This window comes from Nelusetta ayraudi, unplaced genomic scaffold (genome assembly GCF_046127955.1).
Source record: "Nelusetta ayraudi isolate G7.1 ecotype Tasmania unplaced genomic scaffold, CSIRO-AGI_Nayr_v1 ptg000136l, whole genome shotgun sequence".
Taxonomy (NCBI): domain Eukaryota; kingdom Metazoa; phylum Chordata; class Actinopteri; order Tetraodontiformes; family Monacanthidae; genus Nelusetta; species Nelusetta ayraudi.
In genome coordinates, this window is record NW_027466186.1 from 2,873,786 (window position 1) to 2,888,558 (window position 14,773).

At 45.0% G+C, this 14,773-nt stretch overlaps 1 protein-coding gene across 1 annotated transcript in view; it reads right to left on the reverse strand.

The window, feature by feature from the left end:
• LOC142879595 (sialoadhesin) overlaps positions 1-4,682 on the reverse strand; it is an 18,221-nt gene extending 13,539 nt beyond the window's left edge. The window contains exons 1-12 of the mRNA XM_076012986.1: positions 4,202-4,682; positions 4,046-4,111; positions 3,319-3,420; positions 3,038-3,149; positions 2,790-2,935; positions 2,562-2,682; positions 1,944-2,080; positions 1,561-1,683; positions 1,268-1,414; positions 765-870; positions 335-498; positions 67-216 (exon numbers count right to left, since the gene is read on the reverse strand). Coding sequence (XP_075869101.1) covers positions 67-216; positions 335-498; positions 765-870; positions 1,268-1,414; positions 1,561-1,683; positions 1,944-2,080; positions 2,562-2,682; positions 2,790-2,935; positions 3,038-3,149; positions 3,319-3,420; positions 4,046-4,094 — 1,357 coding nt within the window. The 5' untranslated portion in view covers positions 4,095-4,111; positions 4,202-4,682. The remainder of the gene's footprint in view (positions 1-66; positions 217-334; positions 499-764; positions 871-1,267; positions 1,415-1,560; positions 1,684-1,943; positions 2,081-2,561; positions 2,683-2,789; positions 2,936-3,037; positions 3,150-3,318; positions 3,421-4,045; positions 4,112-4,201) is intronic.
• Between the last annotated feature and the right edge of the window lie 10,091 nt (positions 4,683-14,773).

Here is a 14,773-nt window from a genome sequence, read left to right on the forward strand (position 1 = left end):
TAGGGGTCCGACTTGATGATTTTCTAATTTCACCCTTGCGCTGAACCACAATCTCAAGATGCTAACATTGCACAGAGCCCCCGTCAACAGCTAAGCGGTGCCATGTGAAGTTGTCCACGGCCGGGTTGGCCTGACTGCTGCAGGTCAGGGTCAAAGGTCGCCCGGCTTCCACCACACTAGAGGGGCGCGCCAGAACCGAGGTGTTCTTTGGAGGGTCTGAAGTGACGAAAAGAAAGAAAACAGGTGGCTGTAACAAGTCAAAGTGTTAACAGCAAAGGAATCTGGGAGGGGAAAATCACATACACAACCTTTCGCCCCAGAAGGCCTTACTTACAGAGCACAGTGAGTGTGGTAACAATAGAGGATTGGGATCCTAACCGACTCCATGCTGTGCAGTAGTACTGACCAGCATGCTGAGCACGCACAGAAGGGAACGTTAAATTCTGCACGGCCCCTTTGACAAGAACCTGGTCGCCAACGATACGGTACCAAGCAAACCTGGAGGAGTCAGGATGGAGAAGGCGGTGATGGTAATGATGATATCGGTAGGTTATGACACATTGAATGCACTGGTATATCATTACTGGACGGGGTTAGCAGCCTTATTTCTAATGTTTGTGAGTGAGAAGGTCTGAATTGAAACACAAATGGTTTCAAGATGATCTGAACACATTCAATGGTTTGGGGAAGGGAACACATAAACACCAAAGCTTGTTAGAAGCACGGTAATAAAATTAGTTAAGCATCAAACAGGCTAGCTGTACCTGTTGGGTGGAGGGTTGGCTTGGCTGTCGCAGCTCAGGTTGACATATGAAAACTCTCTGATGTCACCGCGAGGACTTATCAGCACGCGGGTGTTCTTTGGAGAGTCTGCAGAGAAACGTCAATTTGACAAATGTTGGAAAATGCTGAGGTCCTGTGGAAAGTTAGCAGCTCCCTGTGGCTCTCGCCGTATCTCAATCTATAATAATGCCTGTGGGCAACGGAACATTAAGTTTCAGGCATGAGGAGCAAATTCACATATCAGCATGCGCAACAGTTTCCAGAATAGCATATTCATGTTCTGTTACTTGATGAAAAACATTTGCCATGTTCGCACCACGCGACACTAGATCGCTCATAAATTCACCAGTCCTCTCGTTCCGCAATTGCTTTTATCGCTCAGAGTTAACTCCTGTTGTCAGCCTGCTGTGTTTCTTTCGAGGCGTGCATGTGCTGGACGTTGGACAGAGTCTGAGCTAACAATAAAAACATGAAACAGACTCACATGTGACGTTGAGTAGAAGGGGGCCGGAGCGATCGGTTCCCAGTGAGTTACGAGCTACGCAGAAGTACTGTCCCCTGTCGGTGTATCTGAGACGGGACAGGTGGAGCTGCGGTCTGAAGCTGTCTGGGATGCTGCCACTGTCCATGTCTGCAGAGCACATTATGAGCAAAAAACAAATAAAAATCTACAGAGTGCGCATAAATTGCAGTTTTAAACAGTGGATGTCCGTCACGCATCTATGGGGGAGGTGAGCGCTGAATGTGCGGTGAGTCGCCGAAAAAGTTGAGCGGTACCTTTAAACCAGGCGAAGCTCTCTACGGGAGGAGCTGCATCACTGGAGCACGTTAGAGTGACGGAGCCGCCCTCTGACACCTCCCCCGCTGGGAAGAGCGTGATGGAGGTGGAGCGAGGTGCATCTGCGAGGAAGGGTGCATTGTGGGATTACTGAGTTAAGATCTGGCCATGTAGAATAAGACATCAATAAGCTGTCTATCATGACTAATATTGACTCAGCTTGTTCCCAATTTGCATGTTGATCTATAGTTAGTCAATGGTGAATAAGTGCTCCCTAACATATAGTATGTTATCGAAAACTTTCCTCAGTTTGCGGCCTTGCTCTAAAGAATATAACACTGATGATTACTTTTAATGTACATTCGTCTCTGACTGTACTCACGTCCCAGATCCAGGACGAGGGGAGGCGACTGGACGTTCTGTGGCGGGATCGGTCGACAGGTGTAGTCTCCGGTATGCTGCGTGTCGAAACGGTTGATAGTCATCCACTTCTCATAGGAGCCCAGGTTCAGTCCGTTTCTGCGGGCACAGCATCAGGTCTTACATGGCAGTTCAGTGGAAGCTTTGCAAATGTTGCTGTGTGCATTTTTAAGTAACTTCCATCAACTTTATTTCTGATTGACTCTTTCAATGTAAATGTTACAACAAATTTGCGAGAATGTTTTAATAGGGTTGACTGAACCAACAATGAATCCAGGAGTTAAACTGCACATATTGGATTGGATTGCATAGCGAACTGCAAAATGTAAACATTTTGAAAATTGAAAATTTTAAACTGCTTTTGAGCTATTCTTAGATTATGCATTTTTTCCTGCAAATCCCCTTTCTATTTTTTCTGGTAAACTAAGAAAATCAGATTATATGTGCAATTTAAAGGTATTAATGTCACATATACCATTCTGCAAGAATGGCTGTACACCCTCCGGTATTTCAACTTTCAGAACAACAGCTGCAGAATTCTCTCAGCACTGCCAATAACTCAACTGTATATCAACCACACCTGTACAGCGCGAGGCTCCTCCCTGGAGCAGCACAACCTCTGGCCTGACAGCCCACAAACACGGTCTCTCCCAAGCCAAACATGTTGGTGGGCCTGGGTGGGTGCACCTGAACCTGCAGGTCTGAGCACACTCGGACATTGACGCGCGTAAGGGAAAAATGCTGGCTGCAAGAGGCAGTGAGGCGCTTAAGGGAGATGACGCAGCAGTTTCAGCCTGTGTGGAGATACCTGTCACATCCAGCCTGACTGTGTTAGGGGACGTCCATCGACCCAGCGGCTGGTCCGTCTCGAACCTGAAGTGATAGTCCCCTGCATCGCTCAGCTTCACGACCCGGATCTGGACCGAGCAGCTTGAGTAGCTGCCCCCTATGTAGCTGGAACGCACAATTCATTTCTTAGACACATTTTTACATTCAACTTTGCCAGTTTGGGAATCAGCAATGATTAAAGAGGAGTGAAAAGGGTCGTTCTCATACCGCGTACGTCCACGGTAGGACAGGCTGACCTCGTTGGGGTCAGAGTGGTGCACAAACTCCCTCCGACCATCCGCAGAGACACGGAACCACATGACCTGCTTCACAGTGTGACCTGTGCGAACCGAGACAGCAATTATTCAGATAGCTACATACACGTACTTTGATCAATCCAGCCCAAGAACTTCGACAAGTTCATTACCCATCGATAGTTATGTGTGTATTGACTGTTAAAAGACCAAAGAGCAACAAATGTGAGAAAGATGAATTGTTGGATTCAGTACCAGATGGGTAGTCATAACGACAGGGCAGAGTCACAGTGGTTCCTGCCCACACACAGATCTCCCTCCTGGAGAATGACACACTCCACCTGCTCTGAACTCCTGCTGGACAACAGACCACATTATAAAGTGAATCTCTCTGTTACATTCTCTTCAGGTATAAGGACTTTGCATCGCTCGCTGGAGTTGGAAAACAGTTTAGGATTTCAAACACATATGTCACAGCTACGGATTCCTCACTAGCCGCAGAGCTAAAACCTCAGGGTTGAAGAGAGTATATTTTGAAGTCTCTATTCATCATTCTTTTCCTACTACAGGCTCTCAGAGTAAATCTTGTCAAACCCTGGCTGAAGCAGTGACACTCAGCCGTGATTTGCAGCCTCGGTGTCATCCTGCGCCGCACACTGGATGCCTGACTGACTACCTTGCACAAACGGCAATCAATACTTATAAATAACCAGAGCGTAAAGACAAGGACACCTGGCTGCAGAACCTCGTGTGCACAGTTGAACAAACATGGCAATGATTTATATTTGATTATCATATAAGAAGTTACACAGTATTCAGACCAATGTATAGAATGTCCCAGACAAAATTTGACAATCTGTCTTAACTCTAACTCTTAACTTACCAGCCATTTTAAGCTGTAGTAGGTTAAACTTAGTAAATAGAGAAATTTAAACTTGCTTGGCTTTAAAGCTTTTAAAGTGCAGCGGATTTTCTTCAATACCTGGTAACGCTGTCAGGATGGTGACCAGCACAAACACATCTGCCAACATCTCCGCTGACACGAGCTCTGTAATGTCACCAGAGAAGGAGACTGTAAGGTGAACTAAACGTTATTCAGGACAAACAGCATCCAGTAACATTATTGCGGCACACTCACCCCTTAAAGTATCTTCATTCAGCCCAGACAGGAGGATGAAACAAGGCTTTCAAGCGTGCCTGCGTTCCAAAAACAGCGATGGAGCCGATCTTTTTTCTAAAGTGGCGATGAATGTGTGGTGATCAGCATCGGGTGGTAGGAGGTGGGAGGGGGCAGAGGGAGGAGGGTCGGGAAGAGGAAGTGTGCATTGGCATTGACATCTGCTGCCGCTGTCCAGTCCATTTAAAGCTGTTGATGCATTGCATGAGGTCCATGTAGTGATGTGTCTGGTTTCGGACTTGGTCATCTTGAGAAAATGTGACAGCCTTGTGATTCTGTCGCTTTCACAACTGTCTCCTGTACATCTCCCAACATCTACTTCTTAGTTGAGACACAGTGCTGCAGCCCACTCTCTGCCAAGAGTTAATCAAAAATGACCTGCTTGTCCGTTTCAATCTTGATCTTTTGATCTTAGTCTTCCACGTAAAAGCACCCACAAAACATACTACGCTATTAATGAAGTAGAAGAAGAAAGAACTGCACATGCATGTCCTGATTCTCTTTGCATTACCAACCATATCTTACAATATGTTTAGCGATTAAAACAGTTGCAAGTCCTGGTATTCCTCCAACAATGTCACAGTCATGTTACAATAGTTGACCACCATTGACTGACCGGCTGTGATGGATGGTTTGTTTTTAAAATTATTACAGGCCAGTTGATGTAGCTCAGCAGTCATACAGTGAGCGAAGCAGGCCTCCACTCACGCAGCCCAGATGTCCTTTAATTGAGAACTGTTGGCACAGAAGTATACCCACAGCCAGGCAAGGGGAGGTTTGAGACCTTTTATTCAACCGTGTCCACTTAGCCTGATGAGCCTAAATGACTATAACATCCAAGCCTGCCACAACTTGGCCAATACATGTCAGTTTAGTGTCAAGGCCGGGCCAATTGGCTACTTACCCCAGCTTTGACCTGAGGAGTAATGAGGATGTACAGTTTAACATTTCAGTCAATCACCACTCAAAGGCATCCGAATCAGAGAGCAAGGGCCGAGTTAGCATTCTGGTGATGATATCTTCATCTACATCTGGAAATAAACTTTGACATTTAACTTGTTAGTCGTCAGAAATGATTAGGGGGCATATGGAATTGTGTGTAAATCTGTGTGTACGTGTATATAAATCTTGCTCCAAGATGTCAATACATGTAAGAGGAGGCATTCTTATTTAAAAAAGGGGGGGAAAATACTTGTGGTTAAAATTAATGGTTATTGGAAATGGAAATGATCTCATCCCAAGTCATCAAATACCAATGCTACATTGTCATATCCCAGTACCAAAGGGAACAATTTATGCTTGTCTGTATGGTCAAATAAACCTTGTGCAGCACTTTGTTCAGGTCAGTGCTTAAAATCACCATGTTTCTTTACTGACATGGACTAAGGCCTCAACGGGTAAAGGTTCCCTGTGGCCCACCAACCATCAACCTGTTCTCCACCTCTCTTGGGACTCAACCTCCAAGTTGATGCTCACATGGATGATTTTACAATGCCTGACTCGTTGCATATGAACAGTCAAGACTTATCTTTTATCATTACACTGTCAGGGAACCGAGAACCAGCTTGGTCCAATGGATCCATCTGATAGGAGAAACCTCCCTGATTTTTGCTTTAGTTTCGTTTTCTTTTATTAAAAGCCCAAAAATGATGAAGGAGGGAACAGAGGGTATACCATATACCACAGTGGCTTGGATAGAACTGAAAATGGGGAAGTTGTGGTTATATAGTGTGCGCTGCACTGAGGAAGGTATCAAGACGGCCTTTAAAAAAGTTAATTTTGTCCAAGAGGCCTGCGTTACATTTAGTGGGGAATCTGAACTTGACTTTAAACAGGACCCATAATGAAGAACAGAGATTTTCTGGTTGGGGAAAGTCACTTTTTCGAAATGTAATTAAAATCCCCAGGATATGAGATTTAATGAACAATATATTCCAATTCACAGATTGTTGGGTAGGAATATGGGTCGGGACCCACAATGGGTCGCAGACCCTTCTCAAGCCAGCCCCCACATGACAAAAACACTCCCATGATTTAATGACCCTGGATACAAGAAGAAAAAAACATGAGTCATTTTGGTTCCTGGCTGAAATGTTTTAAGAAGTTTTCTCCTCCGCATTATTTAAAGTGAGAAGAATGGTGGGCTCTTAGCTAACCTGTACCCACAGAATGACTTCAAAAGGATCACGGCCCACTAATAGGTCAAAGCCTGATGTAATCTTAATCGAAAGCAGAGCGGACTAAACGAATGAAGAGAAACAGATGGATGGAGCTAGATTAAGTGTGACTGACCACAAACAGAGAGAGAAAGAGGGTGACAGAAGCAGGAACGAGCACGTTTGAAAGCGAAGGTGGGAGCGGGGAGAAACATGCGACGGAAACGTGATAAGGAAAGGTTGCCGAGGTGGGTAGAAAGACAAGATGGGCAGGAGAGGAAGCAAGGGAAGTATAGGAAGCTGAGGGGGGGGGGATTAAAGAAGACAAATGTCAAGTTTTTCAGGGAAGAAGCACAGAGGACATGAAGTGGAAAAAAAAAGTGAGAGGGAGCAGACAAACGTATGACAGCGTATCCAACCCGTACGGTAGGGAAGGTATCTATCCGCTGACCGCAGCCTCCAGGCCAGATGAAGTGTGACCGTCTGGTGGTCGGACTGGACCTGAAGATTTTCCGCTGTTGCAAAACACTTCCTGCCTGCTGTTTTCATGTAATGTGACCGCTCACAGTTTGCTCCCCTGCCATACTTTAACTTGTACAATATGTTATTTCTGTGTCGCTCCCCTTGCCCACAGATTACACTCTTGGCTCTGCAAAAACCCTCCAGCCTTGGACAGACTCCACAGAAGCAAATAATGATCTGCCCGTCCAACATGTGCAAGTCTTCAGATTGAGTGGTGGTCTCAGTGGGGGGAGGAAGTTTGAGCAGAAATGACAATGATCAGCGCTACAATCATATCTGACAGCGCGATAGGATGTCCTGGCGAAGTCCTGATGAGTTGATGAGTTGATGAGTGGGACTTTTTTGCTCAGAGAATCAGCCATCCGGCCGGGAATTAGGTAATAGGAACAAAAAAGAGGAACCGTGAAAGTGACAGAAAGAGTTTCTTTGTAGAAGCGCATCGTCTCATCGATAAAAAACGCGGCACTGGCCGCAAAGACACTTGACTTTCTTTAATAAGCCAAACCAAACACTTGATGAATTGTTAAAACTCCTAAATCTTCGAGCCCTATTGGAGCTCTATTAAATCCACTCTGGTTTTGCTCATTCCTGTCCCATTCACAAACTCGGCTGCAGGCTCGGGTTTCTGCTTCTTGTGTGCCAGAGACCTGTCTGTGGCTGCTGTGGTATTCCACGCTGAATGAGTCATGTCTGGTGGTTATTATGGGCAGGCATTTGGCTCGGTCACCCTCTCTCACCCCGTCTAGTGGCAGCTGACAAAATTACATCTTCCTTTTGGAGCCTCAGTCAAACGAGACGACTAGGAAGTTCTCAGGTGACCAGAACAGACGATTTCAATGGCACGATCCGAGCAAATGATTGATAATCAACACTGTGGTAAACCATTCATTTCTCCTCCCTTTAAAAATGCTCCTCAGGTTTGAATGCTGCGCAGTGTCGAATGACAAACGCACTGAGCCTCCCGCTATAAAGCTGTTACGTGAAGTGGAAAAAGAATAAATTTATTTCTGCGCTTAAATCTGATTTTGAGTGGTGGGGCCTGCCAGCGAGATTTACAACATCGCAAACACACAATGGAAGCCAATATCCAGCATACACCAGGACGATGTGGAAACCTAAACCCTGCCGAGCACATACGATGAGAATGGACCCACCAGAAACAGCAGAGTAGCTTTCTAAAACTGTGGATTAATTAACCTATTTTCATATGAGGGGTGTTGCCTATTTTATCAATTTCAAGTGGGAAACTAAAGATACCGTATTCTACTCATCTTTACTTTTCAACCAGGACTCCAGAGGAGCAGCTATGTATAATAAGCAATCTAAAAAAAAGAAACCCACCTGGTTTTACTTTCCTGCTTAAACAAATGTTTTGTTGTACCTTCAACATGTTTGGAAGGGCTCAAAAAGGCTGTGACAGTCCCAGTAGACAGTATGAACAGCTGACTGGCTGTGTTGTCACTCACATGAGATAGCATCAGTGAGGTATCAGCGTCCGTTGTGATAGATAGATAGATAGATAGATAGATAGATAGATAGATAGATAGATAGATACTTTATTGATCAGTTGGCTGAAGGTATTGCAAAACATGGACAATATCATCGGTCCAAAAAATAGGTAAAATTTTCACAATGGAAGTTCTTAAGAATAATGCATGAACCCACAGCTGGGAGCTATTGTTGAAAGGCACTAAGATCCCTGATGTTTGCAATCTGAATTATGGATCCACTCGAAAAAGATTTCACATGTTTGAGGCCCAATCAGCAGGAGTTAAGTCTTGACAAAAATGGAAAACGTCTGCAACCATGTAGACAATGAACACCACACCATGGATTCTGTGTTGGTGACAGTTCAGATCAGAACTGGAATACATTTCTTCATTTATAGCAGAGCCAAGAAAGGCAATAAAGCCCCTCTTCCCCCATTTCTCAATTGCTTTGGCAAGAAGTGTAGATGGAGACTTACGACGATAATGCGTGGTAATAGCCTCCCGTTGGTGCACTCCACATGGAGGGCTGCCTCCCAGATGGACGTGGGAATCAAATATAATGGATTTGGGACATTTCATCTGGCACATGAGGGTAACCAAAATCTATACACACAAAACTTTTTGTGCTCATGCAGCAGTTTTTACAGGTTCGCAGCGGACCCGCTGTAAAACACGAACATCACATCTTGTTCGTCTCTCGTTTTTTTTCCTGCTTTGATTATTGATCTTCAGTGGCGCAACTTTTATGATTTTAGATATCAGTAAAAGCCATTTCCTGCCGGAGTGAGAACATGTGTGATCTCCGTGTGTATGAATGAGCGCGGCGGTGTGTGGGAGTCTGCGTGTGCGTGTGTGTCAGTGATGGCTTTACCATGTGCACGGGGTCCCTGCATGGGACTAAATGAAGTCGGATATGAAAGAAACTGTCAAGCCCGCGCTACTGTCGGAAAGCCTCCTTCTCCTACCTCCTCCTCTCCTTCCTCTCCTTCCTTCTGTTTTTACATCTGAAGATAGCAGGAAGACATCCAGGCCATATATATTAGTAAGTACGATATATATAACGTCGGGGTTACAACGTGACATCTGGCAAATGTTAAAAACAAATGTAGGACTGCAGCTATGTCAACGGATTTGAACATTTGTCATGTCTGAATTGTAAATAACTCCGGTACCCAGAAATGACAAAATAACAGACATTTAAGGGGCAGGTTTACAGAGCCTGCTAAAAGTTTGGTAATGGATGAAATGAATGATTTCCTGCTACCTCTCATTTGTAGTAAAAACGTAGACAGTGTGCCTCCTTGCATGTCATATTACCTGATGTTAGGCGTTGAAGTGACTCTTCTGTTTGGACACGCGAGAACTTGCCTCATAGGTCAGCTGGACTACAGGATTTTCAACTCTGAAATCTTGCAGATTTATCTGGAAAAGTGTGTGAGACAAAACAACAAAGCCTGCTCTACACAGAATACACGCCTGCAATCAGTTTGGTTGCGTCAGGCTGTTGAATTGCCCAGGGTCCAGGCAGGCACTACAAGAGCTCGAGTTCATTTTTTGAAAAACAGGTGGCTACTGTGAGTGGCAGAGCTTTTTTTCTTACTCCTGAATGGCTTTGGCAAAGTGTACTTGAAAATGTGTCATGTGCAATGTCCAGTGTTGCTACCAAAATGGTGCTACTGGTAGAGTTGAAACCCCTTTTTACATGTGACAGATTCAAGGTTTGTTTTGGTTTTTGGAGGAGTTTTCCTTTTCCCAGACATTTTCGACAGACAGACATGAAAAAGGAGTGCTAGATCTGTGAAACAGTCAAACGTGGCTCGCCGCCTAGTGTGTCATGCCACGCAAAAACACAATATTGTTTTAAAAAGCAAGATCATGCCATTTTTAACCAACCTGTTTTAACCTGAAATCACCCGATAGCTTCCTTGTTGACAGAGTTTTGTGTAGTGGGGAATGCAGGCTAGTGTTTTACAGGCCTCCACTCACCATTATAAATTAAAAGGTCAAAGGGGTTCTTCACAGTACGTGCTGTTTACTGTTTTATTGGTTCTTCAGTTTTGGGAATATGCAGCGCTTCCTTTGCAGGAACACTGGAAATTGGGTAATATTGTTTAATCCAACGGGGATCAGTCAGGACTACAGCCCATTAAAACCACGATTCCACCAAGCGTTGAGTTATATTTGGCAGTAAGGTTCTATTCTGAGCGTTTCCTGCCCTTCCACGTGCCAACATGAAAAGACTGAGGCAGGAAGTCCGGCAGCCAATGATGACATCAGTGACAGTCGGTGGCAGACGGCCGCTCAAGTCGAAAACTGCAATCTCTTAGTTGGGTTTTAAAAAAAGAAACATATACCTCAAACTTTAGGGTGGTACAAGGGGTGCTGGGGGGGGTGGGGGTGGGGGGTGCAGTTTGGATGGAGTCCAGTCCTACTTTTGCTGCCTTGTGGCTACGCCCCTGCCTTCACATCATCCACATGGAACACGTTTAGTCCAGAGCTTTTCCTGCAAACCCAACCCCAACGCTAACCCTATAATTAGTTTTTTTGGAAAGAAAAGGTCCGCACAAGTCATTTTCTGGTAATTGACTGAAAGTAGAGTTTAAATGGTCACCCCCCCGTGCACGCACAGACACACCAATTGCGCTCACGCACGCGCGCAGCGGCGGTGCGGCTGCGGTGTGTGTGATAATGAGACAATCCTTGGAGGGGCTCATCTGGACTGTGTTATATCATCTCCCTGGAAACAGTCCACAGCTCTAAAATGGGACTGTTTTGCTCCCAGTCAGCTGCAGCATGATGTCATCCAATATAATTCCTCAAAAATCAGCGGAGAAAAAAAACAAAACGATATTTGGTGACATTTGAAAGTGCAAAGAGCAGCGATTTCCCTTAAATATGCACATTCTTGCGGTCCAGAAGTCTGTCTGCAACTAATGTTTGTCTACACATACGAATTGCCAAAAATAGAGAAACTTGTTCCTTTCCACCTGTCTTTCATTTTCTGAGAGGAAGAATCCTTTTCTGGAAGAGAGAAAATTGACAACCAGCTGCCCGTTTTGTAGCTGTCTCATCCTCTGAGACACGGAGAGCCCGACATTTATGAAATATATATTTAATACATATTAAAAAATGAACCAGAGTCTGGTATTTCATAGGTTCTTCCAGGTGTTCCACTTTTGTAATGAGTGCCTCTGCGCTACTGACTTCATAGCACTCTGTGTCCCCCCTGCTGTGGCCTGTGTTTCTAACTCCACATCTGGATGGGGCAGTTTTACAGTACATTTACAGTTTTACATTTGAACCATATGCAGACAGAAAAACTGATAATTGCACACTTCGGTAAAAGGTGTTCACATAAAAGTCCGTTCAGTCACACCACTCACCGACCGGTCACCGTTTTCTCCGAGCGAGCGATTCCGAAAGCGCCGGTTTGCGAGTTTCTTTGCAGGTCACGGTAACGAGCTCCTCCTGTCAATTTTTTTTTCTGGCTCGGAGGATGTGAATGTGTATGAATGTGAGTGCGAGCGTGTCACTGCCGTCTCAAAAGAGCAAGAGCCTCAGATTGGCCAGGGTCTGGTCTGTTTCCTAGGCAATAGCTTTATTAAAGACTGCATCTGTGTGTATGTGCGCGAGTGTGTGTGTGTGTGTGTGTGTGTGTGTGTGTGTGTGTGTGTGTGTCAGTGAGTGTGCTTTACTAGCAGGCTGTGGTGGTTCTCAGGGGACGGCCCTCTCCAGCTGCCGCTTTTACAAGACTGTAACATCAAACACACACATACGCACGCGCACTTAACACAAAAGGTTTGACTTCACACATCTCTCGCTCCAGCCCTCAGCCCTCTCTTAACAAGTTCATCAAATGAACTCTTCCCTTGCGCCGCTCTCCTCCACATGGAGCCGTCGGCCTCACACCTCCCACGGGTTCTCGCCTTTCCTGCGGGTGGCGGCAGCGAAAAAGGCCGCGCACAGTGCGGGAATTGTCTAGTTTTAAATTGTGATTGTCGTGGAGAATGTGTTGTGTAAACACAGGCCCGTCAAGTAAATTGAGTTAAGTGCGTCCAATATCAGCTCAGCAGGTGTAACTCTGTGTGCGACCCCGACCTTTGGCCCACTGTGATGGGGAGATAAAAGGCATCTTTTCAAAATAATGGAAGCGATACCCTTCAGGACGGGGTCTCCGCGTCTTACCTTTAGAAGTCTGCTAAGTCACCACTTTAGAGCAGCCGTGAAAGCAGTGTGAGTAATTGTCTCATTGGTGGCATAGCCTTCACCCCAAACTCCTCGCTAGTTAAAATAAGAACAATTCCCAGCATGCCTCATTCTGGAGATCGTAAGTCCGTAAAGTATAAAACCAAACTATGCAAAACCAATTGTATTTTGGGCTGGTTTTGTCATTGTTTTGAAGTTTTACTGGCCACCAAAAGAGCAGCTATGTTTGAACAACAGTGTGTGGTGAGGGGTTTGAGGAGTTGAAGTGTGCTCCCTGAAAAGAAGGAAGTACATTTACTTTGACGGGAAAACAATCTTAAATCCACTATGATTACATTGTTCCAGATCTGTAATAAACACTCCATTACGTTCCATCAGCATCAGACGCTCAGTGTTATATAGATTTTATAGAGTTTACAGATTCAATTTTTTTTTATTTGTTTGTTTGCACATTTAATGGGAAAACAGAAAGTTTTGTCTCCTCCTAATGAAAATGCTTGTGGCCCCTGACCAATAATTGTTGCGCCTTAACTTCAACATTTCAGCTCATTGACTTGGAAGATAATGTTAGTGTATTTGACCTTCCTTGTGCCGTCTTTATCGCGACTTTTCTTTCATTTGTATTTGAGCAGTTTTCATGACGTTAGCTCCCGGCTTCTTCTCTCAGCTTTGCAATGTGTTCCTCCCCAACATTTACCGCTGTGCCATTTCCCTCTTTCACCTCATCTGTTGGTGCGAGCCATCAGTATATGAGGCGGCCATCATTACACCATGAGTTTTAGGGAGGCCAAACAAAGCTCTGTTGGACGGCTTAGCAATTTTATTAATTGTCACCTACCAGCTGATGTTCATTCATCACAACTGACCCGGTTAACATAATTGCCTCTAAGGGAGACCTCAGTAGTTGATGAAAGGTTTAGAACCTGAACCGCATTAATAGAGGTTTTGTTTGGCGTCTCGTATTAACTCCAATACGTTAAAACCGTCCAACTCCTGTATTTAAGTGTGGCAGGAGTAATGACCGTGGTCAGGGGTTACGCTTGGCCGTGGACCAGGCGAGAAGGGTGGCGGTGGTAGGGGGGGTAGCCCCGTGAAAGAAAAACAAGGAATAAGATGAGTGCTATGCGTGGAGATGGTGGCAGGTGGCGAGAAGAAGAAAAAGCGAGTGAGAGAGCGATGGGTGGACTTTCAAAGAGAGTTAAATACACAGAGAGGGGTGAGCTGCTGAGTGAGTCAGGTGGTCAGACTTGTTCCTGCCACCTCATTAGTGACCGTGACATCACTGCTCATTTCTCATTTCTGGTTCGCTACCAGCGCTCCGGGTTCTCATCCAGTACAGGAGGGAAGAGCAGCCATTGACTGGAGTCTCCAATAGAGGAGCAGAGGGAACAGCTTACATATTAACCCATAGGAAGTGAAAGGCTCTCTGATTGGAGAAGCCTTTTTGGGGTCTGGGTAATCACAGTTTTTTTTTTTTATATATATATATATATATATAATTTGTTCCACATCAGGAATAGATTGAGGGCCAGCTGCAGCTGTCTGTATTGAGTTACTCCCTTTGGAACAAGTCCACAAAAGGTGTCTCTGCATGATAGGGGCTCTCATTATTCTCAAAGGAGAGATTTCAAAATTGTTCTCACCACTGATTGGAATCAAAATGACCCTCGACCGACTCACCGACTCAATTCATCTTCGTAAAAGCAACGGTTTCCCCAAACTTGAGAATTTACCCTCATACTTCGAACCCCAACCCTCGTTTCAAAGCACTCAGAACTCACAACGTGCCTCCCTAAGGTTCATGTTGTGTCATCCATGTGTCTGGAAGACTCAGCAGTCAAAAATGTGTCTTTAAGTGACCATGTTAACACTATTTGTCATATCCATCCCTGACAGATCGGTTCCCCTGCAGCGTTTCCCCTGCTGTGTTTCTACCGTCTCCGTCTTTGGGGGCCTCATTCTGGAGGATCCTGGTTTCACGGTAACTCGTCCGCAGTTCGATGTAACTTTTGTGCCAACTAACGCCACGTCGATCATACGTCCAAGTGTCTAAACTGGAGGCTGCTTGTTTAAAACTGAGATTCTCTGTGTGGTACAATTAAAATGAACAGTAGTATTACTGTAATCAAATTGGGCATGTTTACTCTCACATTTCAATG